Raw genomic sequence first — 24,280 nt, forward strand, 5'->3', positions numbered from 1 at the left:
GTGGGAATGTGAGAGGAAACCAACAACTTGAGCAGGAGCGTCAGTCCTACCCCACGCAGCTTTACTTAGCACTGTACTTGGGTCAGGGAAAGAGGTACTGCTGGGGCGAAAAAACTGCAGCATTTTGAAACTGAGCAGAGAATGTTTCATTTTTGAATATCAATTAAAACTTTAAAGACATTATATATTGTCTATGATTCCTGTAACAAAATAAAAATTATTCACGGAGTGTTTTCAATGAAATGAAATAGCAACTTTTAGAAAACAAGAAAATTTTGTAAGAATTTTGGAACAGGATACAGCTTATAGGTAGAGCATATGTCTAGTATGTGCGAGGCCATGAGTTTCATCTCCATCATAGCACACGCATACATAAGATTCCAGAATTATATGATTCCATGTGCCACAGATCATGAAAAAAAATGATAGCACTAGGGAAGCACTACTGGCCAGATTAAAACATTCCATTGTATTTCTCTGTTATAGAATAATCAAAACTGTGTCACACATTTGGAGGACAAAGGTGACTTTTTTTTTTTTTTTTTTTGGAGCTGAGGGTCAAACCCAGGGCCTTGTGCTTGCTAGGCAAGCGCTCTACCACTGAGCTAAATCCTCAACCCCGACAAAGGTGACTTTTAGGCTGTGCCAGAGGGTAAATGTACATTCAGAGTAATAACAAACTTTTCTTATCCACTGGCAACAAACTAGGTTGATTCACAGAGTCCCTTGAAAGCACAAAACTCATATACTCAGGTCTGTGATATAATAGGATATCATATCGGCTCATAGCCTATGCATACTTACCACTGTGCTTTAAACCACTAGATGATATATAATTCCAACTGTAATGTAAATGTGATATAACCGGTTGTTATTCTCTATTGTTGATAAAATGATGAGAATAAAAATCTCTGTGTTCAATACAGTTGCAAATTTTAAAGCATTTTTAATCTTTAATTACTTGGAACCATGGACGTGAAATCCAGGAATACTGGGAGTAGCAGTAAAAATCAGATGATAATCATACTGATAACACTAAGAACTGGAATTTCCCAATTATTTCTGAGACTAAAGGCACTGTGAACATACAACAATTCTTTGTTTTTTATGAGCTAAAATATATCTTTTCTCTTTAATAAATTGATTATTACAGATGTTTACTACAGTGTCAGAAAAATGCCTAACACGGTGGGCCAAGCTGCTTGGAAGCAAGCTAGGGTCACTGAGACTCTAAGTTCTTCTTTTTTTTCTTTCATTTTTTCTTTATTAAGAAATTTTCTACTCACTCCACATACTATCCACAGATCCCCCCTCCTCCCTCCTCCCACCCCAGCCCTCTTTCCCAAGCCACCCCACATCCCCACATCCCCCAAATCGAGGTCTCCCATGGGGAGTCAGCAGAGCCTAGCACACTGAGCCTAGGCAGGTCCAAGCCCCTTCCCACTGCACCAAGGCTGTGCAAGGTGTCACACCACAGGCACCGGGTTCCAGAAGCCTGCCCATAGACCCAGAGACAGATCCCGATCCCCTGCCTGGGTGCCCCCCAAACAGTTCAAGCCAAGCAGCTGTCTTCCGAATCTTATCAGATAACTAATGATGTGCCTAAGGTAGGCAGAACAATTAGTTACTTTAAAATAGCAGATAAGGTAGCTTTTAAAGATTTTTAAAATCTTAAAAATATTTTCTTTGCTCTGTATAGTGAGTTTAGTGTTCTAAGCGAAGGTCCCATATAGTTAACTGCAATATTGGCATAATTCATACAGAAAAAAAACCCAGCTATCCAAAAATCCCCTTCATTATTTAAGACTCCATCTCAAAGTTCCTCAGAAATGAACTGTTCATTCCCATTCTCACACTGATTGTAGCTCTTAGTCCACAATCACTACTCCATTCTTGTAGGATTAGATCATGTTACAGGGCTAAATATACACTTGACAGCATGCTTGCATGTGCTGAGTATGTCCCCAAATAGCTCCTTCCTTCTAAATTGTGGTCAGAACTAACATTAATTTCTGGGCTAAAGAGTACCAAAGGAATTTTTACAAGACACATATTTACTTTGAAGAAGATAATGTTTCAAATAATAATTAAATAAATAAAAAAATTATATTTAATTTCTATTTTAATGTGCAAAAATATTGTAAATAATAAAAGATAAATAAAATTATTGTTATGCAGAAATATGAATAAGAATTTTAAATCTGCACAATAGTCATAGGTGTAACTGAATTCTGCTGAACACACACAAGGCTTGATTGCTCATTTGGCTAAAGCAGACAAGATGAGATTAAATAACTTGACATATATTCATACGTATGATAATTTTCTAGACCATTACAATCATATAATTGTGCAGCAGAAAGAAAGTTAGAATGAGCCAGCCTTGTAGATAATGTTGTTCTATGCATGAGAGGAATGAGAACTGTAGAGATGAATGTACTCATACAAATTCTAGATCTACCTTCAAATAAACTCTCAATTCTCCTGCTAATGCTGCCTTGTTACATTGTTTCTGTGTATGAATTAGTAGTGAAATATTTAAATGGTTTCAAGACTTATTTAACTGTTTTAAGGTAAAGTGAAAGCTGTGCTGTCATAGACATTATTTGTATGAAAGTGTCAGCTCCTCATTATATTTACTCTTTTTAAAGGAATAACTTGTTCTACTCAGTAATTCTCATGAGTAAAATTAAAGACTTTTTTCTCTTCTACATGACAGCCACTCAATAGCCTGGACTAAAATACGAAAAGAGAAAGAAAAGAAAAGAAAAAGTAACTATTGTACATGTGCATTTGGAGTTAAAGAAATACATTTTGTTTATGTAACTTAATTTAGCTTCTGTACATTTTTGTCTTTTACTAGGCAGTATGATTAAATTTTTATCTCTGTGAATGTCGTTTTCCTTGTTTATCAAATCTTGGTGTTAGTGTGTACATTTTAGGGCTTTGGGAGATTAAATTACAGATGCAAATGACTTGGAGAATACTGTAGAAAGTACTAGAAGCCTCTTCAGATGTGAAGAATGCACTTTTATCCTTTGAAAGATCCTTCAAGGACAGTATCTTCCACTCTTTTACTTATAGTTTTACATTTTATTGTATTTTAAGAACTTGTTTATGTGTGTCTTTGGATATATACTCACAACGGTAAACTCCAAGAGAGCCAGAGAGAGCATCAAATCCCCTGCAGGTGGAGTTACAGGCAGCTGTGTGCCACCTGATGTGGGGTCTGGGGACTGAACTCAGGTCCCCTGAAGAGCAGTAAGCACTCATATCCATCTTAGTCATCTCTCTAGCCCTTCCATTCTTTTCATACTTTCTTATGGACTATCATAAATACAGGACTTCTTCCACTCTGACCACTCCATGTCAGGACCAGGGTTCTGAGATTAGCTGCCGTGTTTGCGAGCACTGGCCTTCAGGTACAGCAGCATAAGGAAGCAACTTCAGCCTCAACTTTTTAAAAATAGAATGCTTTTCAAAATACAGTCATGATTAGTTTGTCTTCCTTTTTGTTTTTACCTTGCTGTTTTGTCATATTTCTTCCTAATATTTAGCCCATAGTTTTTAAGAGATTTCTATATTTTTCCACATGAAGTCAGACACAAATAATAGCTAAGATTTTTTTTTGAACTGCAATAAGGACGTCTATTACATGCCACTTTGTTTATTTGAAACAGATTTCTGAAGTACTATTTTCTCAAACTTCTATTAGTTTTAAGTCATAAAAAAGAAAAAAAAAGCCGGGCGGTGGTGGCGCACGCCTTTAATCCCAGCACTCGGGAGGCAGAGCCAGGTGGATCTCTGTGAGTTCGAGGCCAGCCCGGGCTACCAAGTGAGTTCCAGGAAAAGGAGCAAAGCTACACAGAGAAACCCTGTCTCGAAAAACCAAAAAAAAAAAAAAAAAAAAAAAAAAAAGAGCATTGGGCTAGTATTTATTTTCTGCAAATTCCCATCATTCACATTCTTGATTTGTTCCATCACTGTCTGTTCTCAACTAAACCCACTCGACGAAAATTCATGCCTGTGCACCTTCACCCAAATTCCTGGTACCCGCCTGGAATTTGTCAAAGGGAAATTCAAGGGCAAGAAAATGTCAGAGACTGTTCTGTGGACAGGAAGCCCACTAGTCATCTTTAATCCTCGTTCACTGTCTATAGTCAACAATACTAATGGTTCTTCATCATTAAGTATGATAATTAGTTTTTGCAGTCTATCTATGTAAGGGAATTCACCTTTCTTTCTAGTTTGCTTTTGATAGGTACAGATGAATAATTGATTTATTTTTTTTACCTCTCCTTATACAATGATGCCTCTCTCTGTTAATGTGATGATGTGGTAAATGTCAATGAACATCCTGATAGTATTTAACCACTATTTTTGGGATTAATCTTTGACATAATTCCCCTCTCCCCACTTTTATTTTATATTTAATATATTATACTGTTACAAGTCTGCCAATAATTTGGTTTCTCTTTTGAAAAAACGGCAAGACTTTCATGTCTCTGTCAGATCTTTTCAATGAACTGACAAAACTTTCCTATAAATGTTCATATAATGTTGAAATGATTTTTCCATGAATGATTTGGTAGAGTTTAGCTTAAAAGCAAAATAAATGTATCAGTAAGTACCATTTTATTTTGCTAAAATAAGTAGAACAATACTTGTTTATTTCCCACAAACATTTTGCTTCTAACTTAAAAAGATAGAAGTTTGAGAACACAGTGCTTCAGAATCCTGTATTTACATTGCTTGCCTTTATCAGATACTAATGCTGATGTCTTCATATTGCCTATCTATCATTAGTGAACATTTGTATTCTTATGCATGTATGTGTGAGTATTATTACTTGTTGTGTTATGATGAAACCTTTGAAAGCAATTAGATACTTAACCCATGAATACTTCTAAGTGCATCTTGTAATAAGGCCATTTTCTGTTAAGTGTAAGAACATTTACATGCATGAGAAATTTTAACTTAATCCCAGTGTTCTCTGATGAAGCACTGAAATTTCAAATTCATCTGATTGTTACACAGTCTTTTTATTCTTTTCATATTTCCTAGATTCAAGATCTAATCATAGTTAACACATTTTTATTGTTACCTTAACTTTTAAAGTTTAGACTATTTTGTTGTATTCTTGTCACTATAGTTTTTATGGTGTTAACACTTTCCCAAAATTTAGGACTATTTTCTTATACAGAATTGAATAATGCTTTGTTTGATTATGATACTTAGTGTAACTATATTCATATAAATGTTACATGAAAATACTGTGGTTTCTCAATGTATTACATTAGAAAGTATATGGGGTCAGATCAAATTTTGTGTTTGTTATTTTGTCTTAGAAACTTTTCTAATAATAAATAAAAAATAAACACCCAAATTCCATAAAATTTCTCTTCAGGCAAACTGTTTACACACGTCTCACCCAGGAGACATTATATTGTCCTCTGTCTTTTCCTTTTAATGATCATTTGCGTGATCCAACTTCCAATTTCATACTTATCTTGAAAATATCCGATGATGTTCAAATTATCTAAAGGTACCAAACCACAGTACATAATTAAAAATTTGCTATGTTTATGTTTTAAGTGCTATTCTTATCAATATGGGTAACAATAATTAAAGAGTTATAAATTATAAATATGTGAACCACATAGATTGTGGACATATTCATAAGTATATATTTATCTTCAAATTTATCAGATTGTATATTTTAAATATATATAGTATGTTAATCATAGTTCAACAGTGTTACCAAAAATTCTATATTGACTATTAGATTTTAAAAATAGTTTTCAAAGATGTCTTTTTAATCTTTTTTGGTTTTTCGAGACAGGGTTTCTCTCTGTGTTGCTTTGGTGCCTGTCCTGGAACTCACTCTGTAGCCCAGGCTGGCCTTGACCTAACAGAGATCCACCTGGCTCTATCTTCTGAGTGCTGGGATTAAAGGCACGTGCCACCACTGCCCAGCCTTGAGTTCACTTCCTTAGGTTCATAGTATGTATGTATTAATGCATTTGTACATTAGGAACTGGAAGAAAATTAAATATGGATATGAGTTCTGAACTTTAGTCTAATGTTTTAAATGAAAGAAATTTTTATGGTACATGTGACCCATGGCTGTTCAGATTATAAAATGTGACACCGTCCTTCTTTACAACAACATGGAAAGGTAAATAATTTTGTTAACTTCTCATGTTACTTGTATAAACGTTTTTAATAGTACAGTGTTGCTATAGAATCCAAAAATTCAAGTCTAACGGGGCAATAGCAAGAAAACAGTTTTGAGGGTAATCTCCTACTCTATGGTCAGATTTTATGTCCACTCCACAGTAGGGAATTTATGTCTGGTTACTGTAAACTAAATAGAAAACATCTGGTTGTATAGTCATACATCTTAGGGAGAACTCACTATGGTTAATTAAATTGATACGGGGTCAAGTTGCTTTCTATATCTTCATATTTTAAGTTGCTTTCTATATCTTCATATTTTGACCATGAACACAGGCTACTGTCAACCTCTACCAGAGAAGCTACTCCATGGAATGAATTTTGGGGAATATAGAGACACATGGCTACCCAAAGTGCAAAGAGTAAGGGGTGGTGGTTGAATGCTCAGTCCTAACTAAGACATTTATATTTCTCTGTCTAAGACATAGAGAACGTTATAGAAGAGAGGAAAGAAGCAATGTAGGAGTTTGAAGACAGGGAGAGGGATTGCAAAATGCTGTCCTTTAGGATTAGCACAACCACTGCAATCGTGAACTCATAGCAGCGGAAGTTGCCTGTTCTAGTTCTGCACAGAATTAGGCCTGTTAACAGTCAGTCAGATGTGGAGATGAGTGCTTGTAAGGCCCTAACCTCCCTCATCCCTGCTGAACTATTGGCTACTGATATAGGAAGAAGGAAAGGGGTAATTATCTTTAGTTGTGCATACAGTAGTGAGTCTACCAGTCTCTGCTGGATACTTTGAAACTCACAGACACCTAGATGGCCCGGGTTAACTTATTAGACCTCAGAACAGACCAAAAAGATGTGGATGTACTCTTGTATATAAATGTACCATGTTTTCTTTATCCATTCATCTGTTGAGGGACATCTAGGTTGTTTCCAAGTTCTGGCAATTATGAATGAAGCCACTATGAACATAGTTGAGCAAGTATCTTTGTGGTAGGATAGAGCATCCTTTGGGTATATGTCAAGAGTGGTATAGCTGGGTCCTGAGGTGGATTGATTCCTAGTTTTCTGAGGAACTGCCATATTGATTTCCATAGTGGTTGTACAAGTTTGCACTCTCATCAGCAACAGAGGAGTGTTCCCCTTGCTCCACATCCTTGCTAGCATGAGCTGTCACTTATTTTGTTGATCTTCACCATTCTGAAGGGTGTAAGATGAAATCTCAATGTAGTTTTGATTTGCATTGCTCTGGTGCTAAGGATTTTGAACATTTGTTTAAATTTTTCTCAGACATTTCAGATTCCAAAAATGGCAACATGAAATTTTCCGGCAAATGGATGGAACTAGAAAAAAATCATCTTGAGTGAGGTAACTCAGACTCAGAAAGACAAATATGGTATGTATTCACTTATAAGTGGATATTAGCCATTAAGAAAATGATCACCTAACTACAATTTATATACCCAGAGAGGTTAGGTAAAGAGGAGGGTTCTAGGGCTAGAGGTAGGGGTCGGGGGGACACATGGATCTCCCCGGGAGAAATAAAATAGATTTCATGGGTAGACTAGGGACAAATGGGGACAGGAGTGGGGGGAATTAGATAGTTGATGGAGGGTTGGAAGAAGAGATAAGAGGGAGAGATGACTGAAATTGGGAAGCATTTGAGGGATAATATGAAAATCTAGTTCAGTGAAAACTTCCTAGAATATATGAAGGTGATCCTAATGAGGACTTCTAGTAATGGGGGATACAGAGTCTCAACTGGCCATCTCTTGTAGGCAGAAGAGGCTTCCAGTGATGGGACTGGATTATATTCAATTGAGTTTTTGGCCAAGGGTGTCCCATGTAAATCCCTAAACATCCCAGGCTGTTGTTAAAACAAAGGTTTGCTCTCTGCAAACTGAGCATGGGACCACATTGCCAAGGACGACACCCACACAGTTCATTGAACATTGAAAAGCTGAGCTGGTATCTGCATTGAGCGTTCATTCCTATGTTCTTGTCTCTTTGGTGCAGGAAGGTATGCTGCAAGCTACTGAAAGAGAAACGTGGACACCAACCCAGTAACAAAACCTTTGACCTACAGTCTCTCCTGCCTGCAAAATATGCTAGGGCAATAGTGGCACAGAACTTGTGGGAGTAGCCAACCAATATCTGATTTGACTTAAGGCCCACTCCGTGAGAAGGAACCCATACTTGATGCTGCTTGGGTAGTCAAGAACGAGAGTCGAGAAATCCCAGAGATTTAGGGTGGAACTAAACACAACTGTTTAAAAAAAATCAATAAAATGACTCCTAATGATATTCTACTATTCTTACAGATCCATGTCTTATCCAGTCATCATTAGAAAAGCCTCCTCTTGCAGCAGATGGGAACAGATAAAAAGACCTACAGTCAGACATTACATTGAAATGAGAATCGAAATGGGAGGTCTTCATCTAATCCCTTCCCTCAGAGCTCTGGGAATTCCTGGAGGAGGAGGTTGTAAGATTATAAGAGCCAGAGGGGATGGAGGACACCAGGAGAACAAGACCCTCTGAATCAACTGAGCAAGGTACATGTGAACCCACAGAGACTGAAGCAGCAAGCAAGGGCCTACATGGGTCTGCACCAGGTCCTCTGTGAATATATCACAGCTATTAACTTAGTATTATTTTATGGGACTCCTGACTGTGATAATAAGTGGATCTCTGATTCTTGTACCTGCTATTGGGACTTTTTCATTCTATTGGGTTGCTGTGTCCAACTTTGGTAAGATAGTTTTTGCTTCATCTTATTATATTTTCTTTTGTCATGTTTGGTTTTATCTCTTAGAAGCCTGTTCTTTTCTAGTGAGAGACAGGAAGAAAGTGGATCTGGAGGGGAGGGGAGGTGGGAAGGAAGTGGGAAGAGTAGAGGAAGGGGAAACTATAATCAAGATACTTTGTATATTTTGTGTGAGATAAGAATCTTTTGAGGGGAGGGAGTTTCGGACAAGGTTTCTTGCCCTGGCTGTTCTGGACTACTCTGGCCTTGAACTCACAAAGTTCTACCTTCTTCTGCCTCCTAAGTGCTAGGATTAAAGGCTTGTGCCACCACCACCAGGTAAGGATCTATCTTCAATAAAAGAAAAAAAAATAGTGATTCTCAACTAAAGAAACAAAAACAAACAAACAACAAGACTACAAAAACATTAGTGTGGGGAAGAGACTTGTGAGGGGTTCAGCTCTTTAGATTCCCTAAGACCTATTTCCATTAACACAGTGTTTGCATCTACTTCACAGTACATGGCAAGTAAGAAACTTAGTGTTCTGTATTTTAGCACCCAGAAATCACTAGTCAGTGAGGATCAAAGTGAGCAGTGGATTGCACCATGTTTTGTAGATTTTCTTTTTCATAAGTACAGGGTTAAATTCAGAATTGGTCACTACCATAATTAAGCTAAATAAGTCATCATAAGACCAAAGAGTATGGATGTTGTTTCAGTAAGAACCCAAGCTGGGCAGTGGTGGCACATGCCTTTAATCCCAGTACTTGGCGAATTTCTGTGAGTTCGGAGCCAGCCTGGTCTACAGAGTGAGAGTTCCAGGACAGGCTCCAAAGCTACACAAAGAAACTGTCTCAAAAAAACAAAAACCAAAACAAAACAAAACAAAAAACCCCAAGACTTTTGAGCATGAGAGAGAAGGAAGGCTGAGTTAGTTATATAAACACAGTACGATGCCTTAATGAAGCCAAGTTGAATATGAAAATACAGTGTAGATAATTTGAGTTCAGTTAAAAATGAGAATAAAACAGATTTTATTGTTTTGAACTTGACAACTGAATCAAATGTAGAGTTCAAATTTCAAAAGCAAAAAATAGTCATATATTTCAAATATAAATCAAAATAGTGAAAACCAAAAAGAGTGATTTGTTTTATTAAATTAAATCTGAGCAGCTCAGCCTATACATTGTTGGTGCAAATAATACCATGATATGAGAAGAATGTATGCAACTATTATCATCTGGGATAAATAAAAGACACAATGTTGCAACTGATAATTCTTTCTCATCCCTGTTAATAAAAGTTACTCTTTCACTTAATGAAACCTACAAGTATAAGGACAATTGGGGTACTTTCATTTCCATTTCTGAGCTTTACATATAATGAGTTGTGTTGTAATGAATATCTCTCTGGTGTGTTTTGCATTTCTGATTATAGAAGTCAATGTGTATCAGTAATCTGTCAATTCTCATTCATAATTTATGTAAATCTCAATTTTCTTTATTCAACCATTGTGTTTTTTTTTGGGGGGGGGCCTTGTTTTTTCAATGACACATTTTCAGCCGACTATTTATATTATTTCACTTCTTTCATCCGCATCACAATCCCCTGTCTGGTTGGCCAGTTACTCCAACACACCTACTTCAAGTACCATAGCTCTGTGGATGCTTAACAATATGGTCATGGTAATTTGTAATATAACTATTTCAGTGATTTGACTTATAATTTGTGTTTTTACAAAATAAGAGAAAATATTTTTAAAACGGTATGTTGATCTTATTAATTCATTTGGAAACTGAGCTCAGCATGTAGACCTGTCTTTAATTTGTTGGTTTGTTTATTTTTGGGGAGAAAGGATTTATTTTGGCAAAACTCAAGGTACAGATCTGCCGTAGTGGGAGGGCGAGGAGGCATGAGCTTGAAAAGTTGGTCAGTTGCGTTCACAGTCAAGAAAGAGACAGACAGCAGACTCTGTCTCTCCATGAGCACCACTGTGCCGTTGTAAGGGAACAAGAAAAGCACTTCTGGGACAGCCTGGATCTCCTGCATTGTATTTGCCTTTGCCATGTCCATATTACTTTGACTCCACAGTGGGGCCTCTGAGAATTCTCTGCAATCAGGGGAAGTATGTTTGATGATTTCAGAGCACTTACCATCACCTTCCTAAATCATCAATCTCTAGGTGACTACTTGTGAGTCCTATGGGCAAACCTAGCCACAGAACTCCAGCAAGAAAGAAGAGAACATGACCCTTTCCTTGAGATACAAGAGACACAGCCCATGATTGGCTTTTAAAAATCACTTAGTAGTAGGAGCAGAGTAAAAGAACTCTTAAAAATTGAAATTTGGTTCATGATAAATTCACAATTCTGAAATAATGAATTACTATTGCATACAACTAGCTTCAGTGTAAATACACGACTGTCAATAAGTCAAAGCTCTTATTTTGATTTGTTTCTGTATTGACTTAAATTCCTATTATATATAATATTGTAATACAAGCAATGTTTCAAAAGCAAAGCTAACCAGTTAACTTGTTGGCCAATAGCCTCAATGTAGAGAAACTGAAAACGTAAAAAAAAGAAAATGGAAGGTTGAATCCACTGAATGTTTCTTACTGAGTTACCCCTGGATTACACAATATATTTACCTAATACATATTGCCGTATGTTTGTGCTAAAAAATATCATAGGTTTTAATATCTTAAATTATGCCTTTTCTGCTTTTTCTCCAGAAGTCCACAGTTAAATTTCTCTTAAATCTTACATGCTGCTGAGCTAAAATATTACTCCGTCCAATTCTTCCAGTTTTTTCTTCCCATTTATCTCCCACAAGTTCCAAAAAATTCTGTTGTTTTATGTCAGTGACCATTGTATGTTAAGTAGTTTATGAAAAATATGCAGCACATAGATTGCCTTAATTCATTTAGTTAATTGAGCGATTATTAAAGTTATAGTTGTCATAATTTTTTTCTTTGTTTTGAAGTGATGAAAAGCAGTCACACAATTTGTGGCATGCGTGAATGAATATAATGTATTCAGTTCTATAAGGAACTGAATGCCATATTTTCAAATGTACAGCAAAATTAAAGGTACTACTGCTCCTGCAGTCTTAGTAATACTCTTGATATAATTTTAAGTACCTTGTCATTATTGTACATAAAACTTGAGACTAAATTCTTTTAACATTAATTTTGATGTTAAACACTCAGCTTATCTCTGTCTAAACAAATAAGACATTTACGACTTGTCATTAAGGATTTTAGCTGCTATTTAGAAAACAAATAGAATGCAACAAAGTCATAGATGTTTATGAGTCTTCTTTTAATAATGATATCCTGTAGTGTTTGAAAGAGGTAAACTGAGGCATCTAATATTTATCTCTTAAATAATGTAGTAAGTATGAAACATAAAGCAAATTATGAAATACATATAGGGCACACATAAAAATCAGTTCATTTAGGAATTTAAACATATTTTATACTAAATCCTCCAAGGGTAATACACTTAAGTTAAAATTTGAGAAAAGTCAATATGCCATAAATGAAGACAAAAGTCAGATGCTGACAGCAGTGGAGAAACATTACCCAGCAGCAGCAGCTTGACAGTTCTCGCATCTCGCTCAGCATCTTCCTGAAGCTTTTTCTCCAGCTCTTTTGACCTTTTGGCTGACTCCTTGCTCTCTGAACTAATTCCACTTCCCATCTTTTGAGGTGTGATGCTGGTCAGTTGACTTGCTCAACTTTCCAAACACAGAGCGCAGCAGTGGTGTGGATAGAGTACTTAAGAGCAGTGCTTACTAGAGCAGACAGCAGCCTAGTCCCTGCACTCTTAATTCTGCTTTGACTAAGGGGATCTTTTCTATCTGTCACCTGATCAGGAGGGAAAGCTATGCAACTCCAGTGAAAGCTGAAGAGGAAACTCATTATGCTTTCAAATTAAATGGTCACATCTGGCACATCTTCAAAACCATGCTTAGCTGCCTTAAAGTCCAGTACAAAATACATGGAAAGCATTCAGAATGTTGATATCCAAGGTGGTCTGTGTTAGGCAATTCAAGTGAGACGTCTTTCAACAACAGGAAACATTTGTTATTGGTATTGTATTTATTATTATTATTGTATTCTTATTAGCCAACACTTTCATTTTATCTTCGGATATTTTGTTTTTCAGATTCTTCATAACTACTTCTATAACTCAGGAAGAGTATTGTATGTTGCTATTCAAACTCCACTTTGCCTAAACTTAGATCGACACAAATATTGACATTCTCTTAATATGTCAATAAATTAGATAACATTTTTAAAAATAGAAACAAAGGATATGTTTTCCATATTTATGCATATTTTATGTCTACAAACATAAAATTTTAGGCCCAGTACCTTAACTTATGGACTTTTAGTCTCATAGGATTCATCTCTGTAAGTTGAGCTTTTACTGCCTGTGAGAAAGTCAATCCATCAATGCTAATTGAAGGCCCACTTTGTAGAGACACTGATCTGTGTTCCATGTGGGCAGCACTTAACTCTTTAGGGCTATTAAGCAACAGCTGCTGTGCTGGGGGATGTTGACTGCTTTGGTATCCAGGGAATAAAGACCAATGTTCTTGGAAGCAGAAAAAAGTTTCAATTCTGATAATCAAAATACTAATACACCTAAATGTGTTCCACATCCTTTAGCTACCCTACTACCACCTTAAAATTCTTGAAAATTGACTGGGTCAAGGGAAGAAATGACTTTTACAGCATTTTTATTCATTTATCCAAAGCAAAAAGCATTTAGTAGGCTGTCAAAACTAGTCTTCTTATAAACACAGATGCTTGTCTGTAGCAGCAAGTGTGTCTTACACTGCATTTTGTGTGGTGTCAGGGTGTATTTAATTATAAAATGCTGGAATATAACTAGTTGATCAAGCTGTCACTGCTATCCTGCAGGGACCATGTGTAAAGTTTGAACAGGTGGGTTTTTGAATATTCATACAACAAGGAAATAGGCCACCAGACTAAATACTCAGTCCTGCTTTGTTTACTTTTGCACATTAAATATGTTGAGCTGAAGACACATGAACATAGTCAAAACATCCTAGATTTTATTCCTCCAAAGACACGTAACGATACTGTAAAGATTCAGAAAGGTACATATGCAAAGATTTGTGCAAATCATGTGCCACTGCTTTTTGTCTATGCAAAGAGCTAGTCCCAAAGGAAGGAGGTGGGCCCTGCTACATTATTCATGATCAGTCTGGAGACAGGCTCCCACCTCAGAAAGGCTTAGCACACTAAATTACCTTTTGCCTATTCATGTTTCATAGGTTGAATATACATTGTATTCAAATATTCAGGGTTCCTACATGTACCATACCAGCAAAGAATTGATATATCATTTGCACTCAATTATAAATACACCTCTAGCTTTTGTGCAGGGACATACTATTGTTTCGAGAGTTCTGTGTTTTCTAAGTCTTTATCAGCAGATTACTAACTAAAGCTAACTAACTCTTTGAGAAGTTATAGCCACAAACTTTGTTCTTGAAAGCAAGAAACACAAAATTATCCCAAAGACCAACATGCTAACTGTATACACTAGCCACTAATAGTGAGAAATTTTAATACGCACACACACACACACACACACACACACACACCCTCAGAATGTATTTTTCCCTTTGGCATTTTCTAAGAAAGAGTTTGAATTCACTTCTCTAACAGAATTACCATAAGTCTGAGCAGTACAAGTAATTATCCTCAGGCTGTTTGTGGCTAAGCTCTCTATATAATCTCCTGAGAGGATACTAGGTAATTTTTAAAAAATCTGGTTTATAATTATTTTACATTTTTGTTAAATATTTAGTCCATGATGATCTGATTCTTAGTACAGAATTTCAAACAATGTTTTGTGGGTGTCTCTCTTGTCGCTTTTACTGACCTGGATTTTTATAGTCATTGACTTGGCTCTCTTTGGAGTTGTTACATGAACCTGATTTCTGTGGATCAGCTCCTGCTGGAAATTATCTAGGCAAGCTATCATGTAGAGTATTTTTTTTTATTTTTATATCTCATAATAAGAAGTGTTGATTTCAAGTATGGGGTCCCTGGACATTTTGAGTCCCTGCTGCCTTAGCAATGACCTTTCTACTTATATATCCCCATGGAACTCCAGACAAACCATTCTTCTTTGCTAATGGTGCTCAGAAGTGCACTTTGGGAAATGCTGAGCAGAGCATTTCCTCTGGAGAGCTCAAGCCTTTGGGGCTTCCAGAAAGCAATCTTTTGATCTTGAGGGAACACATCAAAATTTGCTTCTTCGAGTCAGTACTTCAGATGGTACAGTGAGATGACACTGTTGATATTAAGTAGCTCTATGTTGTAATAAGTAATACAAATATGTGTGTGATAAAATTGGTTTCCATCTTTATTCTACACACTCTTTATGGATAAAGATATGATTATATTGAATGATGACTAAGTATATATCACAGTTTTTTTTTCCAGAATACTCTTTCTACCTGAAATTCTATTGTAAGTTTCTTACTAAGCATTTTACATCCCTAGCTCCTTTATTTTCCTGAGTGTTTTCTATTTTGACTATTACAGCTGCTTCTTATTAAGTATCCTGATTTTTGACTCTTCTGTATCCCTGTCTAGTCTGTCTGGTTATGCCAGGCTATACCTAAGATTAATAATTCACACTATCAGAAAAGAACAACAAATGACTCCCTGTATAACAGTTCTTCATCTACACTTTTGCCAATAACACCCCACTGTTGAAGAATATTTCTCAGTAGTTCTCGAAATACATCTTTATTTTGTTGGCCTTTTGAATCTCTTGTCTCACTCAGCATCTATTTCTAGTTTTTACTCATGATCTTTTTCTCTCAATAAGGTGTCTTTGTGCTCTAGAAATGACTCTTTCCCATATTGTCCATATTTTAATGAAGAAAGTAGATCAGTATATATTCTCCATTGAGCTTTGATCTACTACATGTCTCAGCCTCCTGGGTAGCTGGGCAGCAACACCAAGCTGTCACAACCTTCTTTTCCTCTTTCTGTACTGTGGATTGAGGCCAAAGACTCATTTATAACTAGACAAATGGTACATCATTGAGCTATACTTGCAATTTTCAATTCACTTTAAAATGAAAAAAATGCTTGCAAGAACTGAGTTAGAATTTGTTATTTGGAAGAATTCATGTAAAGAGTGGAAAAAAAGTGGTAAAAGAAGCTGTGTTACAATGCAGTTGCAGTAGAGAATCAGAGCATCCCTAGGAGATCGGAAGTGGGGAGGATGCTTTGGCTTATGTTGAAATGAGGCAGAAAGGCTGGACCATTTATCCTTTTCAAGAACCAGACACTGAAATATGTGTTACTGTAGGGAGATGGCATCATTATGAATGAGAGAGGTCTCATGGGTGAGGGCAATTTCTGGACAAGGAATAGGCACAGACAAGGATATGTTAGTCAGGGAAATAACTTCTTCCTCATGGGAGAGTATAAACAATGCTCCTGGACTTTCATTACAACTATCCCATCTCTTACATCAGTGAGTGGTGACTGGGTTTAGTGTTATCACATGTGTGCTTGTCCCACGACTTTGAATACTCTCATTCCTTGGGAAACTTACAAAAAATAAATTAGTGAAATAAGCTTGTTTACGCTACCATGCTGGCCTCAAATCAACAGCCGTTATTCATCATATCCCAGTTCTGAGGTTTATTCTAGATTTCCCTGCCCTGGGACAGCACTAGGTCACTACCTCTCTCACATTTTCAAGGGGTAAAGAGGTTTGGGGGACTTTTGAAATGGGAACAGTGGTGGATAAACCAACAACATTCAACCAGAACCATAACTTTGAGGAAATCTGGGATTTTTACTGCAAAATACATGGATAATCCATGGAGATTGAGAGTGATATAATACTAAAATATATGCACCAGCTTATCTTATCTGCTGGATAATGATGACTTTTACCATTGAGAGTACTCATCCCTGTTCACCACACCCCTTTTTGGGCTGCAGTGGCTGCCTTTGTTATTTACTAGTAAAATTGAGCAGGAAACATCAATAAACATTCCAGATCACCTGGGCGCCAAGGTATTACTGCCTCATTTTACTGCAAAACTGTGGTCATACCTATTCATGACTAGGGCCATTCATTCCTGCCCTTCTGGTGATTTCTTGTCTGCCTGACTTTTGACAAAGGGAACCTGAGGAAATAAAAACATAAATTCATACTGCATGTTTTATAGTCACGGCTATCCTTTCCAATGCAATCACTCTGCTAAGAGATAGTTGATTGATTTCTTAAAGGGAATATGTTGTAGAAGGAGTCAATTATTTTCCTATGAATAGGTAACAAATCTAGAAGAAGTAGTAGTTACTTCCATATGTACCTAGGAGGTCATGCTGACAAGTACATGCACAGTCTCTATTCCCCATCATGGCTACTCTTTAATTTCACTGGTACAGCATTGGAGAATCTCTTGACACAGACTGAATCGATATCAACTAGCCAAATGATTCTGCCTATTGGTTACATAGAAACACCTCCATGGTGGATGCTCATTACTAGGCATTTCATAAAATTCAAATCTTCAACATCTTTATTCATCCTTGCCTCCAAAACTCTTTGTTTATGACCATATAATCATTTCATTTCCAGGACATAGACTATCCAGACAATTCATTGGCAACTATGTATTTGTGTAATACTCTAGCTTACCTAGTTCATTCTGCTTTTCACACAGAATTGATAATCATGTGCAGTTACAACTGGAGCCTTTGTTGAGAGTTTGACTCACAGTTGACTTTTAGTTCCATCATTCACAAGGGAAATAAGATGGCAACAATTTACTTTTGGTTTTATTCTACATATGAAGCTGACCTGGCTGTAAACTTAACTTGGCTCTGTTCCTTATTGACTTCCCGGTTATAAACAACAGCTAAGGAAGAAGCATGGTGACTATGTCATCAGTGATGCAGCTCTCCAGTGCCCTTTGGTCACGCACTGATCAAATTCCAGATACAATATCTCCACCAAACAACAGATTCCCATTAAGCCAGTTTGTTGCTCAGTGGGTCCTTATGGAATCTGTTTCATGATTGGTGGTTCTACCCACATAGTAATGTCATGACAAAATGCTCGATTTTTTAACCAGGATTTAGTAACATGGAAGAGCTATTCTAAGATAGTGTATTTCTGTGATAGTTGGTCTGACTTTGCTCTCTATTTTCAGTGCTATGATTCACCATGGGCTTTCTATAGCTTTTCAAGACATCAGTTCCTACTACCCAGTGGCACTTTTTTAAAGCAGCTGTTGGTAGTAGAGCTAGTCTGCATGTATTCTAGTTTAATCATGTCACATTGCAGAGTTTAAAGGGGAAGGAGAAGAAAGCTTTGTGTCTTTGGCTGGAGATGGAACATTAATCCTTTTCTTCTCTCAGTGAACCTTGATTTCAGGCTTTGAGATTCATGCTAGATACTACATAAGCTCTCTAGTTTCAGACTATGAAGAACCACTATTTTTTTCTGGATGTACAGCTTACTGCTATATAATGGGACTTTTCAGTCTCTGTAATGGTGTACATCAATACCTCATGACAAACATCTGTGAGAACATAGTGTAATTATTTAAATCATTTGAATTCTAATTTAATCATTCATATTAATTGATGGATTATATAGACTTTGGAATGGTAAAGTCTGAATGACAATCTTATTTTCATTATTATAAGTGACTCAGCAAATTATAACATCATGTATAGTTTGACTCTGTCTCTAGTCCAACCCTGGTATGATAGTGCCAAGTAATTAGGCCATGAAAGTCTCACCCTTATCAGTACAATTAAGGTCCTCATTAAAGAGACAACATAGCTTGTCCTTCCAACTGTTATTTTCTGAACATCAGAAAACATGGGAAAGAACACAGTGTTCTTCCTTTTCCTAGGATGCAGCCCTCATCAGACTATTAAATGAGCCAGTAACTTGATCTTGAATTTCTGAATCTCTAAAATAGCGAAAAATTAATTTCTGTTTCATTACTTATCCAATTTCTGAAATTTGTTACAGCAGCATAAATGTACCAATATAAACAATAAAAGATTTATATTTTACATTTCATTTATATTCTTAGATTAAAAATAGGTTTACAAAATATTGTTAGGATACATAATTTGCATTTCACCAACAATAATAGAAATATTTACACTTCAGGAAAAACATAGTTGCAAAGAAAGTAGTCAGCATTGGGAAATGGGTACTGTTAAAATATTTGATGTAAATCTAAATTTAGAAAATATCTTTGGTATATTTAATATGCCAATTTTAACGAACAACAATATAACCCACAGTAACAAAATAAAGGTAAATGTCTGAATTAACTTCTTGGACTGCTGTAGCAAACTACCACAAGCTAGGCAACTTAAATAATAGTAATTTTATTTCAATGAGCTGAGTTTTATTATTTACATTGTGATATAACCTAACAGTAGAATTTATCAGAAGATGAATGAAACTTAGCTACACATTTAAATCATTGGATCAAGTTAAGAAATAATTTGAACTAAAAATCAGTCTGAGAAATATGTATACTATCACTAATAAACAAGTTTTGTAGATATATTGAACATCGTAATCACTGATGTCAGGAGTTCCCCCAGAATATCCCAAGTTCAGTGATTGCCTAGGAGAACTCATAAAACTGACATTATTGTAGAAGTCAACCTTCAGTTATGGTAAAACATTTGAGAAAATCATTCTAAAGAAGGAAGGATTTATATGAGTTCAGGGTTTCAGAAGTTTCAGCCTGCTGCTTTGGAACCATGGTGAAGCAGAGGTCCATGGTAGGGAACAAGATGGGTTGGGAAAGGACAAAATGTGTCATGTGTCCTTCAAAGGAGTACCCCAGTAACCTATTTTCATAAAAATCAGGTAGGACCTACCAACAAAGATTTCTATAGATAGAGATGGTATCTCCACCTGGGGAACAAACCTTTAACATGGACACTACGGTTCCAAACCATGACATGGGAAACATTTTGGTGAAAATATTCATCAGATAAATATTGTTTACAAAAGGTAAAGGGGATGAAGGGTAAAGGAAGTTGAGTGAATGCATGCTAATATCAGTTACTTTTGTTAGAATGCCCTTGGAGATTAATCTGCTTTTATGACTGCACCCATTTTTCCCTCATTACTGTTCTGGAGAAGGAATACTATCCTATCTCAGCTAAACTCTCTTTTCTCCAGTAAACCATCAAATGACCTCTTTTTACTCAGTCTCACTCATGTATCTACTAATTTGAACCAACACTCACCAAAAAATGCTTTTTTGAGGTATACTCCTGAAGATTGCCCAGCAGGGCAATAGAATGAGTTTGTGCCACTAGCATGTAAGGTTGCATATATTTTTATAGTTATAAAATGAATGTCTCCCTTTATCTCTTCTCTTCTGTTCCATACACGCAGGAGCATGCACTCGTACACATGCACATGATTGAAGGAGAGCAGAGGGGAGACATTTACGTGGAAATCAAGGTAATGAAGATGTGGCTTTAGCTAGGCATTCAAGTATAGTTATAATTTCAAGAAGATAAATTTACAGACATTTACAACATAGCCCAAGATAACTAGAAGTGTATGAGATTTGTCAGCCACCCATCAAGCAGACACCAATCTCTTTATAGTGATGTAATATTGTGCAAACTTTATAGTATTATTTGGCTTTGTTCTCTTATAAAGTGATAGAGGCCTACAGGCAGGAATTTCCACAGACACAGAGGGGAGTGAGAAGCTGCAGTGAATTGCCATAGAGAACAGATTGGCATGAAGAGTCTTTGTTTGTGGAAACAAGAGGAGACAAGTACAGAAAAAAACACATTTAAATGAAATCTGTGGTATATTGAATTCTATGCTAAGTAAAGAGTTATTGCACAGTTTGGAAGGACTAAATAATAAAAAGAATTATAAAACTATGGCCAAGTCGAAGCAGCATTTTCAGAATAAAATCACACTCATGCTATGCTGGACAGGTCAGAAGATAAAAGAGCAACAAAATGCTACTGTAATGACCAAAACGTTCAAGCACATGATGAAAGTTATTGTGTTGGATATGGGAAAGTAATTTAAAAATAATTCTCAAGAACTAGGAGCAATACTGATAAAACATGCAGTTTACTTTTTGGCAAGAGGAACACAGGACGGAAACCTGTTGCATTTCATTCAAGTTATTTTATAAGTCAGCAAGCTAGGACTTAAATCTGGTCAGCATTTGAAGACTCATTCTTACTGATCCTCAGCTGATTGTAGAGTATGATTAATGGTATTAGTGAATTTGGTACTAAGATGAGATGGGTATTTAGGCATTTTAAATTTTGAGTTTGAGCAATGACAGCATACATGACAACATTATACATAAAGAAAAATAAATATGAAAAGAAAGTGAGATGGCATTCCACTTGTTTAAATTGAAGCAACAGCAGGATTCCCTCAAGAAACAGAGATTTGAAAGTCATGACCATACTCAAGAGAGAGGCTATTATTCAATTTGAAAATGTTGGACATTGTATCCATACAAATAGGAAATCAAGGGATGGGTGACACATCACTGATAGGTTTGTAAGTATATAGTAGTCCTTCATCCCTGAGGTCAGACTGTGACGAACTCTGTTCATATCACAATGGCAGGTTCTCTTAGCTTGGTGTTCTTCACTCTTCCTTCACAATAGGTTTAAACACATTGTGCTAAGCCCAGTCAGTTTCTGCAATAGGTTTAAACACATTGTGCTAAGCCCACTCAGTTTCTGCAATAGGTTTAAACACATTGTGCTAAGCTCCCTCAGTTTCTACAACAGGTTTAAACACATTGTCCTAAGCTCCCTCAGTTTCTACAACAGGTTTAAACACATTGTGCTAAGCTCACTCAGTTCCTACAATAGGTTTAAACACATTGTGCTAAGTCCCAGATGCTACTATGGACATTGGAGATTTGATTTTCTTTTTTCTCTGGCTCCAATATAAATTTCTGGTCTCATATTTTCATCACTTTTTTTGTTTGTTTAAGTTAAAATCTTTGCCCAACTCCCAAGCCCCTCCCCAAATTATTAAGTAGCATTCATTAGAATAAATTCATTGCCTACAAAATCATAATAGCTTTGTGTATCTGATATGTGTCTCAGATACCAGCATACATCCACTTTAAAAAGGATCAGATTTGCTATGTAAACTAGAATTTTTTTTCAAGGAAGCAAGGACTTAGAAGTCAAGGTTTTAGATTCAGATCATGTTATATTTTTGACTCAAACATTTGCCTCAGATGCAAACTAAGTACCAGATTTACTTCCCCTATCATAGCTTCAACAAATTTGGCAATGCTACATCCTCCCATTATAGGGAGACTTTGAAGAGTGATTACTACAAACTCGAAACTGAAACTCTATAAAATAAAACATCAATTTGCCATGTAAGATCTGCCCAACTGTGCAACAGTGGCACAATGTTTATAAGGAAACCAACCACTTTCTGACTGGATTTGAGGCCCATTTCTGAAGAGAACCTGTTTCTAGTACTATAAGTTCCAATCAAAACTTGATGACTTGGGAACCAATAAACCTTATGAAGTAACTTGTCAGTGTTTATAAGTTGTTTGACATAGCTTCAAACTACCTTTTAACTATTTACATTTATACCTACAGATAAAGGTTATTCTCAGGCTTAATCAAAGAAACATTTCTTTGCAATGAAAGGCAGTGAATGTAGGTGCACATGAGTGTTCATGGTATTGAGAGTGAATGAAGATTGAGTGGGTAGCCATAAACAAGAAATTTATGTTGCCCTCTTAAAGATCACAGAAGATGGTGATTAAATAACGTAAGAGGAGGAAGATAGGAAGAATGGCTACAAAATGCCACCTTTTGGGCATGAGGTGACTGTCTGTCATGAGCTCTATACAACTGCAACTGTTCTCGCCTCCACTGGGCCTGCTCAACACTGGGCTTTTCAGCAGCCAACAATGGACAGGGGTGGGGCTCAAGGGGTCCTATTGCACCACATCTGAACAGTTGCTCCTGATAGTTCCTAAGAAATGGGTAGTCACTACCATTAGTTGTGTGACCCTGTTGAGGCCACCATGCTCCAATGGATGTTCCCAATCTCATGGTCGTACAGTTGGCCCTGGTTTTACTCATTGCGTCTAAAAACAAAATAAAACACTTAAATCTGAAAAGTGGGCTTGTGGGATAGAAAGGGAGATAGTAGAGGTTAAGGGGAGTGGGTTGAGAATTATTAGAATGAAATATATACCCATCTTAAAATATCAAAGAGAAAATTTAACTTAAAAAGAGAAAATATTAAAATCTGTCACAAATAAACAAACCAATGCCTTAGAAAAACTCAGTAGCATTTAGTATAGGATTTTTATTAAAACAGGCACCATTCCTCATTTTGTGCCCAACAGAATTCTGACTGCACTCACTAATTAATTGGAAGTTGTTTTTCTTGCCTAACTTTTGAATAGCCTAATAATATTTTCACTAGGCTTTTCCATACTGTAGCTGCTGGGCAAAGCTATTCAGCGCTGAAAAGTTACTAACCTTGCCAGAATGTAAGCCAAGTGGTTTTCTCCAGAAATTCCTTTCAGCTGATAATGTGTGCCTCATCAAAGGTCACACACTGCTGGGGACAATTCTGTATGTCATGATAGATCTCCTAATTAGACCTCCATTATAACTGAAATGCATTGTTGTGCATTATTCAGATTCCTGTGCATTACTCTTTTCCTCTACAACTCATCTAAACAGCCTTCTGATTTAGAATCATTTTTAAGGAAAAACAGGTGTTACATTGTTCTAAAATCACCATGTCTTTTATAAAAAAAATGAAAATTTTCAGAACTATAAACTTTTTACTATATTTAAATTTCCTGCCCTGTTGCATTGCCAGGAAATAAAGTGGTTGAGGTTTTACTTAGTGAATGAGCTGCAGAGATCCTGTTAAAATAAGACTTTGAGAGAAATTAAAACAAAAGCTAGGGCTTGGGAGCATGGTTAGTTTGCAAGATACTTGTTGCACAAGCATGGCTATCTAAAGTCAATCTGCAGAAGTGATGTAAAAGAGTAATTGGGCATAATGGGTACATCATGTGATTCTAGTGCTGGGGAGGCAAGAGAGGTGGAGCTTGGTGGCCGTATATAGACTTCTCCTGAGGAATAATAGTCAAGGTTGACTCATGAACACACACACACAAACACACACACACACACACACAAAAAAAAAATAAGAATGCACATATATAAACCTGCACACATACATGCATAGATATGCAGAGGGAAAAAATCAGAAATTCATGAGAACTTGGAA

General features: G+C 36.4%; 1 protein-coding gene across 1 annotated transcript in view; it reads right to left on the bottom strand.

The window, feature by feature from the left end:
- Positions 1–12,634, bottom strand: part of Gnat3 (G protein subunit alpha transducin 3) — a 45,945-nt gene extending 33,311 nt beyond the window's left edge. The window contains exon 1 of the mRNA XM_059256472.1: positions 12,517–12,634. Within this exon, the coding sequence (XP_059112455.1) occupies positions 12,517–12,634 (118 nt within the window). The remainder of the gene's footprint in view (positions 1–12,516) is intronic.
- Positions 12,635–24,280: the final 11,646 nt, after the last annotated feature.

The sequence above is a fragment of the Peromyscus eremicus genome, chromosome 3, assembly GCF_949786415.1.
Source record: "Peromyscus eremicus chromosome 3, PerEre_H2_v1, whole genome shotgun sequence".
In the NCBI taxonomy this organism is placed as follows: Eukaryota; Metazoa; Chordata; class Mammalia; order Rodentia; family Cricetidae; genus Peromyscus; species Peromyscus eremicus.